The 18408-nt window shown below is 30.9% G+C and overlaps 1 protein-coding gene across 1 annotated transcript; it reads left to right on the top strand.

Moving 5' to 3' along the window:
- The first annotated feature begins 1390 nt into the window (after nt 1-1390).
- Nucleotides 1391-17652, top strand: LOC143049049 (solute carrier family 22 member 6-A-like). Its single transcript, XM_076222846.1, has 9 exons — nt 1391-1435; nt 6577-6894; nt 7314-7738; nt 9739-9972; nt 10623-10754; nt 11345-11427; nt 12114-12231; nt 15371-15443; nt 16885-17652. Exons 1-9 carry the CDS (start codon nt 1409-1411, stop codon nt 17083-17085), a joined length of 1611 nt encoding a protein of 536 aa, XP_076078961.1. The 5' UTR covers nt 1391-1408; the 3' UTR covers nt 17086-17652.
- Nucleotides 17653-18408: the final 756 nt, after the last annotated feature.

Here is an 18408-nt window from a genome sequence, read left to right as displayed (position 1 = left end):
TGTTCTATTTATCAATCCTTCAGTTCTGCCTGTTTTAACATCATGACATTTGAGTTCTCTCAGGTTCATTTGACAAAAAAATACCAAAACCAAAAACAACCTAAACCACAAAACAGATGTTCCATTCATCTTCTTTGCCACAAATAACAATTAAGTTCTGTGGATTTACAAATAGAACACGAATATCCATTTGACGCTGGCTTTGTTTAATAAGCAACAAACAATACATGTAAAGTTATCGCTATAAAGGGAATGTTTATTATTATTTATTTTGAAGTCTTCCTCTGTGTTTAAAAGCAAAATTATTTCATCTGGCAAGGAATATGAAAGAAAAAAAAAATGAAAATTTGTCTATATTATTTATTTTTAACAAACAAAGCATCCTTACATTATTCATATCCCCTGAAATCATATTAGGGAATATGTAGAATAATTATTAAAATGTTCAGTGATTATGTAAAATCACTGGTCATTTTCAGGGATTATATATAATTACTAATGATTTCAGTGATTCTACATATTCCCTGAAAAATCAGTTATTCTACATAATCCCTGATTATACAAATTCACTGTAACATATATACTTATACATGTAATGTAAGTTCCTTTATATTATAATATTTGCTACAAGTGTAGCTTTAAACGATTGTGCATTAACCGCATTTTTCGACTATAACATGAGATTTTAAACAACCGTTCAAAATAAGTAATAGTAAAAGCTGAATGATAAGTTATAAATATTGACATTAAAAGACCTTCGAACTGAAAGGGATGTTGAGATCCCCGAGCCCAAAGGGCGAGGCGATTTGAATAGCCCTTTTTGTGAGGAGGTCTTTTAATGTCAATATTAACTTAATCATTGAACTTTTACTGACTTACAAACCGTCAAAAACATAAGAAAAACACACAAAAAAAAAACACTTGCAGAAGCCTTATTCCCCTGAATTGTTGGAGTCTTATTATATTCAACTCAAATGACAGTTAAACATTATTCAGACTGATATAGACAATAACAGTTAACTAATTGCATTGAAAACGGACCGATTAAATGGCAGTGCATCATTTAATTATTTATCTATTATATTTTTTTTAGCAATACAATAACTCCATAGGATAGTTTTATAAAATTAAGGGGGTAAATTTATATTTTTGAATTCAAACTTTTCAATATAACGATTTTCTATTTTATAAATGAGGAAATTAAATCCCTGTACAGACCTCATTTACAACTGACCAATGAATGTTCTGCACTAAAACTTCTTGTTATATATATGTTAGATGTTTTTATCAGTCAGTTATCATGAAATAGATTCGTAAAGACCAGACCAAGTGAAAACAGTAAGTAAACTCGTCCAACAATAAGCTATTTAAACAGCTTGTTTCACAACTTCTAATCGAACAGACCTATATGCATAAGGTCCTTCACAATATTCAGGTAAATATTCATTTTAGTTTTGATTCTGTAATTTTCCTACACTACGTTACATACGAATACAAAATATTTAGTGTTGTCTGTTCAGTCCAATTAAATAATAAATCGTGTTTTGTCGTGCTTTTTTAAAATAAAAACTATGCATGTAAACTCCAATGAATAAAATCGTAATACACAGCCTAAATGTAACATCTTTAGCATCAAGTTATGTAGATATGAGTGGCTCGATCAACATTAAACGTATAGAAAATATAATTTTTCAAGGTTGATCCTCATTCTTAAATATTATATGAAAACAAACACTTTTATTTTAGTCGTTCGTCATTCCTTTTTCACGTCTAAATGTAGCATAAACTATATGAAAACAACTTTTATTTTAGTCGTTGGTCATTCCCTTTTCACGTCTAAATGTAGCATAAACAAACACCTAGAAAAAACTTTTTTCCTTTCTTAGTTTTAAAATTGCCTGAAAATACAATATATCATAAATCGTAATAAAACAGAAGATAAGAACCATAGTAAAAAAATATTTTTTTTATAAGTGATCAGTTATGTATACGTAGTGAATTGCAAAACCATAAAAAATAAATTGCATTATTATTGAGTGATTTAAAAGAAAATTTTCCATCATAGCATTATAAAAGATCTGGTCTTCGTGTACTATGTATATGGAATAATTTATGAAGTTGATTGATTGTTGTTTGCTTTACGTCCAGCGGCAAATATTTCATGCATTTCCATGACGATAACATATAAATTTAAAATACAATAGGTCTTGCAATAGGAGGTCGACGGTGAGGTTGGACGTGAAACTTGGCCTTGCAACAGCTGGCAACATCCGGCTACATCCGCACCCTTTAAATAATTGGTGCAAGAGTTTATAATTTGTTGATCCATGAATCTATTCTGAAGTCGGCCATCAATATTTACGTGTAGTTTCCAATATCATTGAACGCATCTGCTTTAGGTTAGATACTTTTAGCTCGCTTTAGTAACTGTGAAAATTCTGTGAAACTATTTATTACTAGCGGCATTTCAGAGTAAGGGCACAGAATTGTCGGCTCGGAGTCAGAAATGTTTCCGAGTAGGGTGACTTTTCTTCCTGCGAACTGATATTTCTTGAACTTAAGCGTTAAAAAACAGGCTCAGCGTGTCGGTCTAGTACAAATCAGGGTTAATACTCATATTATATTTACATGTTATCGTCCTGAATATTCATTTAGTTTGCCGCTGGACGTCATTCATTATCATCATTTATTTTACCATTATACTATACAGTGAAGTGTTTTTCTCATACTGGTTCATATTACACCTTCTTTAATTTCCACCGATCAAAATTAAAAAAGGGCAGGTCATATTTTTCAACCAAACACTTGTGCCTGTTGGGACATCTTTAACGGTAATTAATATCAAATCAATGTGCCTGTTGGGATATATTTGGCGGTAAATATTATTAAATTAACTCCGTATCTTTTAGTCATGGGACGGTTTGGGACGGTTTGAGCTTATTATTCTGTATACGCATATTTCCTTAACGAAAGACTATACTGACTCTTAATATTTGGATTTGTCTGTGTCGTTGGGTTGCTGGTGGATTAATGTAAACCTTTATCTCCTTTTATTCAAAACCAAAAGATTGACTTGGCTAAAGAAATATTGACATCTCTGGTCCTCTCTCGTCAGATAGTTTACCCTTGCTAAAGGGGTGCGTCCGTTTGGCTGTTCGGATGTATAAATACTCAGCTTCGTCCGGTCGAAAAAGAAATGTCGTATATCCGATGCCTGGCGTAAGTGAGAGTTTCACGCTATCTATACCTTAAAGAACCATTTGAAAAATTCTTTGAGGGGGAAATACGACCTACGCACAAGTTAAATGATTGAAATCTGTAAACAACAATCAAGGTCAGCTAAATTTTCAAATGAATTCGCAGGGCTGATTTTAACACATTTTTTTGCGACTTTTGCTAGGACAATCGTAGATTAAAAAAAAATTAAATAACAAAACAGATCAGTAAGACAATATCTAAAATATAAATGAAACGGCCAAAATAAGATGAATCCTTTTATAAAAACAGTTTTTTTTTCTATTTTTGCTTTTATAACAAAAGAGGGACGAAAGATACCAAAGGGACAGTCAAACTCATAAATCTAAAACAAACTGACAACGCCATGGCTAAAAATAAAAAAGACAAACAAACAACAGCACACACGACACAACATAGAAAACTAAAGAATAAACAACGCGAACCCCACCAAAAAACTAGGGGTGATCTCAGGTGCTCCGGAAGGGTAAGCAGATCCTGCTCCACATGCTATATTATTATACCAGATGCTATAACTATTATACCAGATATAAAAAAAACCATAAACAGCAAATGTTGTCACCTATACGAGACTGCCATCGTTGTACGATTCAATATATAGGTGTTATTGCCACTCAATGAAGATTTACTTCTATTCTACTCCCCTCCTTCTACTTTGGCTAATAGGATACAATGTAACCCCTGATGGGGACTTCGTTATTCAATGTTAAAAAAAGTAAATGCAAAGAAAAAATGACGAAATAAATGCTAAAATTTACTCTTAAAAATCAAATATGAATAAAAATCAAATATATAACTATTGGAAAACTGCCCGAGATAATTATCAACTGAAGATTAAAATTATACATCACTAAATGAAGCTGATTAATTAATTACTCCCTTAATGTCCAGTGGCAAATATGTCATACATATTCACGACGAGATGCAAAGTGGATCAATCTTAAGCAAATGATAACAATTTTAGAGCGACACTTTAATCAGCTAGAGCGTTGGCTAGAGGTTAAACGTATGCCTTAATAGAATAAAGTTGAACCATGATCAAAATCGTAAGTAAAGCTATTAGCCCCTCCCCCCCCACAATCAGTAACGGTCACTATAAGTAAATGAAATATTGTTATGATATTGTAATTATTGTATTTATTTATGTTGGCCTGATTTGTATTGTGTGGCCTGATAGTTGTTTACAGAATAATTTTAGAATTGTGCAGTTTAGAAATCTCTGGAACAAATACAGAATGATTGGAACTTTCCAGAATGATCCTAATAAAAGATGCATTATATAAACTTCTACATTTTACTAGAAACTTCTGTTGTAACTTTCTAGGATGTTCCATTATAGACTGTTCTAGAATCTTCCATGACAAATATATATATATACAGACACTAAAGTTAAACTCACTCTAGGACTTACTCTTGGACTTATACTTAGACATCGATAGACATTAGTATTCACCGCATTTGGATTGACACTTTAATTCTACAAACAACATCATACTGGATTGTGACCGTAATATTCAGATTGGATTCCGAAAGATAAAAGATTGGACTCATATTTTGACAGTTAAGTTGACAGTAATATTTGTGTAATACTTCTTGTAAACTTTTGTATAATAAATATTGTTAAATTTTCTTACTGATTTGTGTCTTTTGTTGGCTACAATTTAAAGGCGATTTCTGGCCGTAACAATATGGACTTATTTTGTAAACAAATTCCTCTAGCAGACCACATTTCCCGGTTTCTAACAGGTTTGTATTTCCACTCAAATACTGTTTGATTATTGACCGGAAATGTTGAATTAACCAAAAGCACATTGATTCTCTGAAATTGTAATTTATGGTTTTTCGCTGACTGTTTTTCCCCGATTCTATTTTGACCCCCTGATTCTAAGAGGGCGTGACTGATTAGTCATGCCCGATTAGCTTTTAGTAAATTGAACCTCAACTTAGAGACCTACATGGGGTTAATAAGTTCGAGGTACAATAAGTAAACAAAAGAGATTCTTAATGAAATTGAGATCATCCAAGGTATCTTAGATAATTTTGCTTTGAATAACAATGGAAAATGCACGAACACGTTTGTAAGATGAAAAAATTAGGTAATGTGAACATTTTAAGAAGTAGCCCTGAAACTGAAATCTTTATGTTGAGGTGATGAAACAGATAATGAGCTTTTTCAGAGATTTTTTTAAAGATTTTTGCATTTAACCTGGACAATCATATTAATTTCAGACAGAATATTTTCTTAATCCTGTAACTTTTACACTTGCTTAAATATTAATCAATGAACATGATGATTTATTATCCTTAAACACTTACATGGAATGCATATAAAAGCTATAAAAAAAACTTCTCAAATTTATCTTTTATCTAAACCATATAAACAAGTCAAAAGATTTTTCTTAAAAGTCTATATCATGTATATGGGGGTGTCAGATAAAATTAAGTTTAAATTAAAATTTAAATGTGTAAAAGAAAGGCGAAAGATACCAGAGTGATATCCACTCATAAATCGAAAACAAACTAACAAGGCAATGGCAAAAAAAAACAAAAATAAAACGATCAAAAGCCAAACAATAGAAAACAAAACACAACATAGAAAACTAAAGACTGAGCATGAAACCAACAAAAATCGGAGGTGATTTCAAAGTAATTTTTTGTGTTGTTCATCAGTCAGATGTGTACTTAGTTAGCATATCAAACAAAAAAAACGAATTAAGATTATCATCATTATGTTGTAAATTCGTAAAACGTTAATATTGACAAAGAAACAAATTTTCTGGGATATATTGTTTATGAATCATCGGTGAGTCATTCTGTGTGGCAATCTGAGGTCCGTCCGTCTCTTCGTCATCACTTTTGTGTTACTATTTTTTCTGATCCTCTTCAGATTCGGATGCAGGCTTCCACTTCTACAAACCTCGGATGAGTTCGTTTGAAATTGGGTGCCGTTTGTTTTTCGGGACTTTCGGAAAAAATCATATGAATTATTGACGCCATGATCGCCTTTTCAATTGTTCATCAGAGCCCGTTAAAATTTTTAAAGTACATAATATCATAGAGATGATAGTTCCCTGGACGATACCTTTGACTATAAGATATTTGTACTTTGGTTAATATGTGACGTACATTTCTACTGCATTTGCAATCTGGCGGGGGACTTCGTTCAACCATCCAGATTGATGGAAAGTATTTGATATTTTGTGAAAAGTTGTCCCATTATCAATTAAAAAAATCTCTTCAACTTATAATTTTTCTTAAAGATTGAATTGCTGGTCAAACCTTATATACATTAACTGAGTATATGACTCTTCTTTGTTGTAGATCAGGACACAAATGACAGACCTTAATGAATATTTAGAAGAGACTATAGATAATATTGGAGGACTTGGACGCTTTCAATGGATAATTATAGTTCTTTTATTTGGAAGCAACATATCAGATAATTGGAGTAATTTAATGATGGCATATGGTGCGGCTGTTCCAAATTGGCGATGTGACATGACTTCATTAGAAGGCCTGAATTTTACTAAAGCAAATAATATTTCAGACTTGAAAATATGTGAATTCAAAGACAATTCTATTTCAATAATGTGTAAAAGCCGGCTTTATGATCCCGGTATGTCCACTGTTGTCTCAGAGGTATGTTACTTAAACTAGGTATGAAAAAATTATCCTTTTTAATTCAAAGTTACTGTTAATCAAAAATTTCAGCCCGATTATTAATATTTAATTCAAAGATAAAGGTATTTAGCAGTTTTATCTTTAAGAACGTTAACACTGCATTTCAAATACAAATACAGGGTTGAAATCATATTCAAAAGAATTAAGTAAGTCAGAAATAACATCTATTCAGGACAAAATATGAACTCATCATGTTCTAATAAGTAAAGGTTCCTTCCTAGAAGAAATGCTCTCAGAATCTTGATTAATTATTCAAGCTGATTATAAACATGACATTTTTAACGATTTTTTTTGTTGATATAGTTGCTTCATTATTTCAAATATTATTCAGAAATATATGTTATAAATCATGTCAGGGTGCTTTTCATCTATTTCAGTGGGACTTGGTCTGCGATAAAAGTTGGGTTCCATCCACCATAACAACGTTACAAATGGGAGGTTTAATCACTGGTGGATTTGTTTCTGGTCATGTTGCAGACGCTTTTGGGCGTAAAAGTACATACGTTTGTGCATTGTTCACAATTATATCATTGAACGTTGCGGCTGCTTTCTCATCCACGTGGGAAATGTTTGCAGTATTCAGATTTTTTATTGGTTTAGGGAGTGGATTTACTACATCTTTAAATTTTACATTTGTTATTGAGTTCACACCACGACAATCAAGATCTATGCTCAGATTTTTACCTTGTAGAGAACTGTTTGGAATGCTTTATGCATGTCTTTGTTGGTGGCTGCATGATTGGCGATACATCCAGATAGGCAGTGCACTTTCGGTATTTCCATACTTTCTAGGAATTGTTTGGTGAGTTAACCGTATGCATTCAATAGAAAGTACTTATGGAAGGAGAAAATTGTAGCAATGAAAAAATATAATTGTTCTTCAAAATGTACATAATAAGTAATTGACGTTGAAAATATGTTAAGGGTTCCTCTTGCATAATTTTTTATCACATGGTCTTTGAAAAGATTTATATTTCAATATTGTGTATTGTATACTGTTTTTTGTCCTCTGATCTTGTTTCGTTTTTAACCATGACATTGTCAGCTTGTTTTCTGCTGTTGCGTTTGAATGTCCCTTTGGTATCTTTCACCTCTCGTCTATGCAGTTAGTTTCTAGCTAAATTACAATTTAAATTGATTCGTGTTGTCCTTTATTTATCAGCTGTTATTTGATCTGATTTGCCATATTTTAATAATAACGTTGACAAAATCTGTCTCAATCTGAAATGTTCACGAAAATCATATTTTGATATCAGTATCAACCCCTGCATAGGAAAAAATTTCTTTTTTCTCCAATGCAGTGCAAAATTGAGAATTTCCAGATGTATTCCATGTTTTATTGCATGAGGTTATGTCTAACTGGAATTATTACAAAATATGTATATATTCGGTAAGTCTTCACGTCGAAAAAAAACTCATTATTTGACAAAAAATATAAATATTTTGGTTTGCGATAATTTTTGTACACGTTTTATATATAATTTTTGCTATAATATGTTTCATTGTCTTCAAATGAACAATTTCCTTAATTTACACTATTTCAATTATGACTTTTATTAGTAAAGTCTGCTCATTTCATGACAAGTTTATTCGATATACTTAGAAAATTGTTATGCACTGGCATACATAAGTCTCGTCCAATTATTTATCTTAATCAATTTATGAAGGAATCATCTCATAAGAATTTACGATTATCATGAATAGTCATAATTCTAACAAAGTACACCTTTCATTACTATAAAAACATCGAAATACATATAGATGTTATTTAGTGCAATTTTTTCGTTGAATCTATTAAAATGTGTAGTCTTCAAATGTGAAATGAATTGCATCTACAAATATGGAATTGAAAAAAGAATGCAAATGCCAAGTTCGTCCCGTCCGAACTGAAGATTAATTTAAGCTGAAATTGTCATAGATTTAGAAACACATGTGATTTTATGCAAAATCTTCCTGTGGCGTCACAAAAAGTTCAATCATTCCCAACTTCAGTTTTCAGTTTACATCTTTTCAATCTAATTTAGGTAGTAAACAAAATTTACTGGAATTGTTAATGAATTATACATTTATAAAAGATGGTACAGATATTGTGAAAGCAACACAAAATTTATCTTTAAGACTTTTCATGATGATTGCTCATATATTGACGTTGTATATTAATTAACTACATCTGAGTCCTCTCAATTTTAAAATCATATAGTATAATTTATTTATCATTACGCTCGTCTGTCAATTTTAAGAAAAAAAATATATATATATATATATATATGGCAAAATTTACATTAGGTCTTCTGTTGTCTGGCCGAGTTAGATAATAATTCTGACCAATCTGTTTTACTTTAAAATTGTCATATTTATTTGACTACAAATTGAACACGTGTTTTAATTGAAATACAAAATTTTAATTCGTCTTTCATAGTTAGCACATGCAAGAACTGAAGCTCAAAGTTAAAGAAAAAAAAGCTTTTACAACCATTTTGTGGTCATAAAAAAGTAGAGGTGTATTTTAAATAATCATATTTTAACAGGTCTTCAATGCAATACAATTTGGTTAAACAAACACTGACAAAATGGAAAGAAAATTACCAAGCACTATGAACTATATAAGATAGAATTCATTAATCACGAGTTTCGTTCAAAACAATCACATATATTGTGGTGTAAAGATTAATTTTTTATCTAACTTGTTTTACTGTTTAAGAATAATTATTGTTTTGCAATGTAAATATCTATAGCCTATCATTTGAGCCATCTTTCATATTTTTTTCTCTGTCTTACTCATACATGAATTATATTTTTAAGGTTTGTACCTGAAAGCTTTAGATGGTTGGTGACACATTGGAAAATAAGGAGAGCATACGATGTGATTAAAACAATAGCAAGCATGAATAATAAAAAGCCACCAGAGTATGACAAATTTCATGAAGAAGTGATACAAATAAAAGATTTGGTGTCTGAAGAGAAGAAATACAGTGTTCTAGACTTATTAGATAATCCTAGACTTCTAAAGATAACACTTTTGCTGATGGTTGCGTGGTAAGTATACATACGTTTATTAGTATGATTGACTTGAATATTAAAAGTTCATTTAAGTTTACAGAAAGAAATTGTCTATGTATATTTGATATTATCTGAAATCGTGTTAAAACTTCCGCCGTCATCTATCCTTTGTTTGCATCTCAGAAATATCATCAACTGTAGAATATTTAAAAAAAAAATATCTGCCGTCATTATTATGCTGAAAAATAATTATTTTGTAGAAAATTCTCCTCCCCAAACTAACAAACCAACAGAAAAAGGGAAAGAGCTTGAATTCGAAAATAAAATATACCATTAGTTTATAAATTTATAGACAATGTCATGCAATATACAAAAAGAAAAGAAAATGCAGCTATTCATGTCTTATTTCACACAAATCGTTAAAAAAAATCTTGAAAATTTCTTTTATTCCTAAGTTTGTAGAAAAGAAATTGTTTGCTATTATCATCTATTTACTAATCGATTTCTAGATTATGGTTTGTAAAAAGATTTAATTCAATTTTTACTGTTCATCTCATTTTTATCAGTTTTCTAAAGTGACATTCCTTGTCGAAACACACATCTAGGACAGTAAAATAGATGCCGTTTATTTATCACAAGTCAAATTGTTTTATTATTTGTCACATTAGCTAAAATATTTCTCGTAGGTTTAGCGGTGGATACGGAACATACGGTATCTTTTTTGGAGTTCAACAGCTTGGAGGGAATATTTACCTAAATTTGATTCTTCTGAACGCCATAGGTTTATTTCAAGTGACGGGATGGTATTTTGCTAACTGGTAAGAAATCATCGAATATTCATCCAGAATGGTTCGAAAAGATATGCATTCAGTGACAACCAATCAATTTCCGAATACAACCCATTGTATTCGGTCGTCAAACATACTGCGCGAACAGTCCACTATACAGCTATAGAAATGCAAAAGAAAAAAAATATTCGGCCGAAGCGCTATTCTGTTTTACCTCCAATATGAACACCCGAAAACCAAATATTTGAAAGCAAAGGATGTATATGAACAAAAATATGTAACGAGCAAAAGGACCAAAATGAGCCGTCAATATTGGCGTATAATTTATTACATCATTTTCTGCATTCTGTTTAACCTTCCACTGATTGATAGACTTTTTTTCAACAGTGTTCTTCACTAAACTACTATTTACAAAGACAAATCATAGCAACAAATACTATAAATAACAAGTAAGAAAGAAAATGGTAGCTTTGGTAAATATTTTTCCTTTGCAATTTACCCACGAAGCTTTCCAACTCGACGTTCAGCTCATAAATATGATTTACATTGAATTAAGTAATATCATGTCATTAGAAATAATCATTATCATGCTGTATTATGTTATTTTTTTATATGCTCAGCATTGGAAGAAGATGGACGACATCAATGTTTTATATTATTGGTGGATGCTCTGGGATTATCGTAGGCTTATTACAAGCCTTAGGTAATGTAAAATCATTTGAGGTTTCCTTAAAGAGAAAAACAGGTGAACAATACATATAAAGGATTATATGATAACCCTGAATTGTGGACATTACAAAAGACCAGCATTCGATTCCTTCGAAAAATGGGAGTTCACATAAAGTCAAACATAAGATATAGATTGCATTAGTATGGGTTATGGTAACACCAGCTTTACGCGATCGAATCGTTGTTTACAAATACAAACCTTTGTATGTTAATGTAAAACACAAGATTAACAACAGTTTACAGTGCACGTACCAACAAAATAACCCTAACCATGAACTAGGAAATAAAAATGATGAAAAATTGAACGTAAAGTAGAAATTGAATTGCAAGTATATTAATATCAACTTGTACATGCATATTTGAATATAGCATATAATAATAAAATACAACCAAAACAATCAAAACAGAAATGAAAACATAGTAATACGATATAATTATTTATGTTTCTTCCCGAACAAAAATGCGTATGTAAAAAGTGATATTGAGTAACTGAAATGTAATTCAATGCTCTACAACTTCGTACTTTATTTGCCTTTTTAACTTTTTTATTTGAGGTTTGGTGAGTCTTTGTAGACGAAACGTTTGATGTATAATATGTCCATCCTTGTATCTATAATAATAATCTGATGATGAGTTTATTCAACGGTCTTTATGTTTCAGATATTGAAAATAAGGAAACATTTGTAACGGTTTTTGCACTTCCCTCAAAAGCATTTGTGACTGCTGGCTGGGTATCTGTCATGCTTATAACGGCTGAAATATATCCCACTGTAGTAAGGTATAACTGTTATAACGCTAAATGTGATAAACATTAGAATTGGTAATAACCAATATACAGAAACAAAAACAAAGAGTAAAAGCACCTCTTTACACCTGTACATGTTTATAATTCATTTATAATTCGACAGACCGGCCATGTTATAGCTGAAGACCTTAACATTGTCAAAACACTTCACTACGAATTTTGTTAGCCAAGTGCCTGATATATTTTGAACTAAAATCATGTTTTTTTTATCACCAATCAAAACTGGACTTCAAATTCACCGTGAAAATACCTTCAGTAAGTTGATGTGAATAATGATCTTTCAAAGCCTCTATTTGAGTTCATACAATGTAAGTTATGATGTTTCTTGCAATAGTAAAAGAACATTTGACTTATCTATTTTCTACAGAAATAATCCACATTCTAAATTGAAAAACAGACGGAATGCTTTCTTTCTTAAATCAGAATTATGTTACGTGTATCGTTTGGAGGACTTGTTCGAAAGATAATCCACACTTCTATTAGAACTGACAGTTGTTGAGGGGGGGCAAGGGGGGTCCCAATAACAGCAAAACAGCAAATTGATTTGGCTCATAACAGATAACAAGGAATTAAAATGGACAAAAACAGATAACAGTAAATGAAATATTAAAATAATTTGGTCTTTGACAAATCAGTATTTCTTATTACGGATATAATCCTATGTAATGCATTCCATTTTTTATGACTAAGTTTTTAGTATTAATTTATGTATCTAGAATGTGTTTAAATTACTACTCAATATATTATAATATTTTTTATACGCTCGTTTACGGAACATATTATGGTATACTGTTGTCCGTCTGTTTCCAACATTTTCCAGTTTTCAGACATTAACACAAAAATGTTTTCAGCAGTTCTCATGAAACGTTGGTGTATTGTTTATATATATTGACTGAAGCTCCCTTGGTTGCTAATCAAAAAAGTGACCTAAAAGAGTTTGAATATCCTGACTTTTTCTAAATGACCATTTAATGAGGTGTGTGAATTTTTCTTAATAAAACTATGAGGCAAAGTGGTATATAGGGTAGAAAAATCAAAAGCACCAATTATAAGCATGCAATTTATCAAGTACTTCGAACGAATTTTGACACTCTAAAAGCAATTTATTCCACTATTTTCAAAGGCCTTATTTGAACAATTTTTTATCAGCTGAGGTTTTTGATTGTACCAAGTGTACTAGTAAGTAGAATACATAGTTTAGTAGGGAAACAATGGCGTGAAACGAAATAAATCTTTGTTTGTAATGAGTTATGTGCAGTTCGGACCCAAGTACATGGTTGGATCTTTCATTGTACAATGCATTTGGTTCTGCTTTGAAAAGAATCACAGAGCTGAGTCTATGTACCATATTATATAAAAGGTTAAGTGGTTGTTAGGACCTAGTCCTTAATTGAGATCCTTGTCAGATATTCCTGGCCATATGTTTTCCTTTTTGTCATATTAAGAATTGTTTTAATTTAATATGTTCGTATGGATAACAAGGAACATTATTCTCATACAAAAAAATTAAGATAATTCTAAATACACATTCATGAAAAAAAAATGGAATTTATTGCAAAGGATAATCATAAGATATACTTGAATTGTCCTGGACCTCACTTCTGTGATGGGTATATTTTAATGGAATGCTTCTCTGAATACGGGACAAACATATTAGTAGTGGTAGACCCCAATGGCCAATGATCTTCAATTTATACCGAATATTGACTGTCAAAAAAAATGCTAACATTCCAATTTTCAATAACAGTTAACAGCAAATACATTATCACAATAACAGATAACAAAAAAACTAAAAGCCCAATAACAGCTAACAAAGAATAAGACAATAACAGCTAACAGCAAATATATTTTCAAAATAACAGATAACAAAGAATTAAATTGCCCCATAACAGCATAACAGTTAAACCCCTTGCCCCCCCTCGTTGTTCTCTGATTGCCGACCTGTTCTTTTTTTCTAACGAAAGTGACTTCATGCAGGACCTTCTCAAAAAATATAAATAATAGCTTGCGATAACTTTTAACTTCATGTTGCGCTATAAAGACGATGCATTTTAACAGAATAATACAAGTTTGGTGACTATTTATATCCCAATGAACTTTAGATAAAATTAGTCACACAAATCAAAAGCAAAGACTTAAATGACAGTCTTCAACAATATACAATTGTTCCTGATAAGATGTAAATTTCGAAATATTTTACATCTTTAAGGTGGCTCGTGGGTACAAAAATTTCAGCAAAAAATTAAACCTTTATTTTTTCATTACAAATTTAATTTATTAAACTATTAGTTATTACTTTATGACATGGTACAAAAATCAACCCAAAAAAACCGATTCGATTTGGCCCCAGATGACTTTTAAAATGTTTATATCATTGAAAAAGCTCCAAATTATCTCCCTTTGATGCAAAAATGCCATTTTTGGGGGCATTAAATTTGAAATATCTTGTTAAACTCATTGGTGACCTATATTTTTTATTATTGTTTTCAAATAAGCTGTACATAAACTTAGTAATTGTAAAATTTAAGCGATTTCTGTAATTAGGTTATTTTTTTATTTTGATATTACCTCTATTTCTCCTATTATTTCAACAGAAAAAAAGGACATTAACAAAAATGTATGCTTCTTCCGGAGGCAGATTGTGACCTAAATGAACGGTCAACCCATTTTTTTTTTATTTCATTTTTCTTTTAAGTATTTGATAAAGTTCATTTAAAAAAAAATATAGCGAAATCCTATATTAGAAAAAAAAAGATTTATACCCAGGAGCCCCCTTAAACATAGCATTAAAGATGTTCCATCTTTAACCATGTTTACTGAATAGTAAACTACGCATAGTAACCTACAGAATTAGTGACAGTAAACTTGGGAAGAAAAAGATTTTTCAAATTTTCAACCTCCTTCAACCGCAACTCGCAGAATAACCAATTAAAATGATACAATTGTTTGTGTTTTTTTGTTGTTGTGTTTTTACATAATATTATAGACTTATCAGATCTACACACATTTGACGAAGTTTCAACATTCTTGCTAAAATGTTTGGTTCTATATCATCACTCATTTTGGGGAATATAAGTGCACTAGCCTTTTTACAAAATATCATCTTTTGTAGAAACATTGGTTCCGGTTTGCTTAATGCAACATCTGGATTTGGGATAATGGTAGCACCAATTGTGAATTTTGCTGTGGGTAGTATTTAATATTTTGCATTATTATCAAAACTTAGTAAAGGTGTTTGTTATTCTTGCTTTTAATTTTTTGTTAGATATTCAGCATCCAGTAGTTTTTTTGTTTCTGTTTGATTTTTGTTATTTTGTGTTTTTTGTGTTTTTTTTTTTTATTATTTAATGCCAATAAAAATGTTGCCCGCTAATCCCTCCTTTTCTTTTCATAATTCTATTGCATCCAGCTTTCAAAATCCAGTTTTGAAAATCTATTTTTTCATACTTTTTGAGAGAAAAAAAATGGTGCCAATGTAAAATGTATGAGAAATCTAAAGAAATCATTTTCCGCAAAATTTTCAGTTGATTATAATTTTATCTAAAAAAAAAAAAAAAATGGACACGGACCTGCCATTTTTTTTCTACAATTTAAGTTATTTATTGACTATCCTTTCATCACAGTCTTTTAAAAAGATAGTTATTTTGAAACAGAGGGGCGAACATCCTTAAATAAATTATATTATAGAAATGAATATTAAAGAAATTATAGTACTTATATGTAGCTTACATCCTGTTTTCCACTGACACATGTTGTACATGGACAGTGTATCAAAGGCTATATCTATGTTGCATTGTGATATTATAGAAAGTTAACAGTATGTTTATGTTAAGAATGAGAAACGTTCAGTTTTCAATGTTTCATAACAATAAACATACTGCCAACTTTCTGTTTGATCAAAACCAAAAATATTATAATACTTGATATGTTTAAAAATTATGCTAAACACATTTAAAGATTCCGAATTAATGTTTTGAAGGAGGGTTTTTCCTTTGTAGTTTATCAACCGTTCTGTAACTTGAACCAATTGAACTCAGCACCAATTTAACTCTGTGCAACATTACTTAAGTTCTACACATTTAAGAAAAAAACTACATCCTTACAGCCGCATTTTTGCGCCTGTCCCAAGTCAGGAGCTCGAGGGCTTTTGTGAGTCTTGTATGATTTTTTATTTTAATACATTTATATATGTCGGAGTTTAGTATGACGTTCAATGTCACTGAATTAGTACACCTTTCTTAGGGTGAGGGTTTTTCTCGCAGTTTTGAAGACCCATTGGTGGCCTTCGACTGTTTTCCGCTGTTTGGTCGGGTTGTAGTCTCTTTGACACATTCTGCATTTCCGTTCTTAGTTTTACAACATTATATAGCGTAAACACACATTTTCTAAAAAAGAGGGAAGTTCCTTTAAAATTAAAGCCAATAAGTAGTACATCGCCATACAGCCTGAAACAGTTCTATTTAGAATAATATTTACCATAAAACATGCGACGAATATCTGGTTATTTATAAATTTAGATGCGTTTCAGGTTAATATTTAGTTTAGTATAGCAATTGGTTTATTAAATAATACGAGCATTTATCACCTCCTCAAATATTTATGGCATTTATTTTCGTTATTTTTCAGAGTCAGAAGATTCCTGGATTGCTTTATCTAATATTTGCCGGTCTCATGTCCTTATCGGCGTTCCTTGTGATTTTGTTACCAGAAACAAACAATATAGCTCTTGAAGACACAATTGACTTTGATCCAAACAACTCTATGTCAAGGAAAATAAAAAATTCTTTTAATACAACAGTACAAAAAGGTTATGAATATCTGAAATAGACAATATACTTATTGTTCTTTCATTTGCTGCATAGAGATATTTGTCCTCAAGAAAGAACTTATTTTGTCTTAGAAAAATGTGTTCATATTTTATTATTATTATTTTTTATTTGTATTTTACATGTAATTCATAATTTACTGTGTTTAATAAATTTTATTAAGTTACGTCCTCAGAAATAAAAGATACCACTTAAACCAACTACAAAGGAAAGAGGATTGAAATTACTGGGCAGTTCGCGATTTTACGGACATATAACGAAAGACGTACACTTAATTTTACAATAAAGATGTTTGCCAATATATCCAATCTAACCGGGAAGTGACATCAAAAGTCCTACATCGTATATCCATTCATATATCATATTCAAGACGAAAATAATGTATATATTCTTCAACGATATATAAAGGACATGCTCCCGCCTTTGTTAGGTAATCTTACTATTTTCCAGTAAGTTGAGTATTATCTCGAGGCTAAGGTAACTATGATATTCTGTCATATGTTGCTGATTTAAATTTTCAAATAAAAGCGTCCAGCCTCTTCGAAGTCGTTCTCAATATATCATTCATATTTCCCATAGAAATATAGAAATTCACTTTATATTTCTGCTAACTTTTATTTTGTTTGGTCTAATAGTTAGGTTGTCATGAAACGGAATTCCTTTATAAAATAAGTTTTGAAATTGAAGAGTAAATGTGGAATATTTTTTTCCGCTGGAAGAAATTTTATAGTACTTGTTCCTAATGGAAAATATGCTGCAGAATATTTTCCCATAAGGAACAAACATTTTCGCTTTGTTCATAACAAAGTTTTCAGGAGGAACAAATATGTGTTGGCAATGCGTATGACATGCATAAAACCTATTGATAGTTGGATTAAATATATTTATCATTAAAATGGTTTTAATCATTAAAAAGTTTATTGAATATGCATATATCAACTAAGACGATGTTGGTATTGACTAAAAACGCTTGGTTTTTTTAATTGCTTCAATTATCTTTTAAAACCGTAATCGTCGAACAAATGAATGGTGTAATTTGCGACACTCAGTACAAAAACATGAACAAGAAGAAGCCAAAAAGATATTCAGCTCATAAGTCGTAGACGAAGAACAGTATCTAAAATAGGGTGATAACCACGAAACCCCACTACATACCGGGGTTGATTGCAGGTGCTGTCTAAAGGTAAAGGTAAGCAGGGCTTGATCCAAATGTGACACCGTCATGTGATCATCTAAGTACACGTTCTGAGATAGTTTAACTCTTATTCGGTTGTGTCACGTTCTGTTGAAGTCTGGCACTCATAAAACCAAAAAAAGCTCTGTG

This window comes from Mytilus galloprovincialis, chromosome 10 (genome assembly GCF_965363235.1).
Source record: "Mytilus galloprovincialis chromosome 10, xbMytGall1.hap1.1, whole genome shotgun sequence".
Taxonomy (NCBI): domain Eukaryota; kingdom Metazoa; phylum Mollusca; class Bivalvia; order Mytilida; family Mytilidae; genus Mytilus; species Mytilus galloprovincialis.
This window is presented reverse-complemented; position numbering and strand designations above follow the sequence as displayed.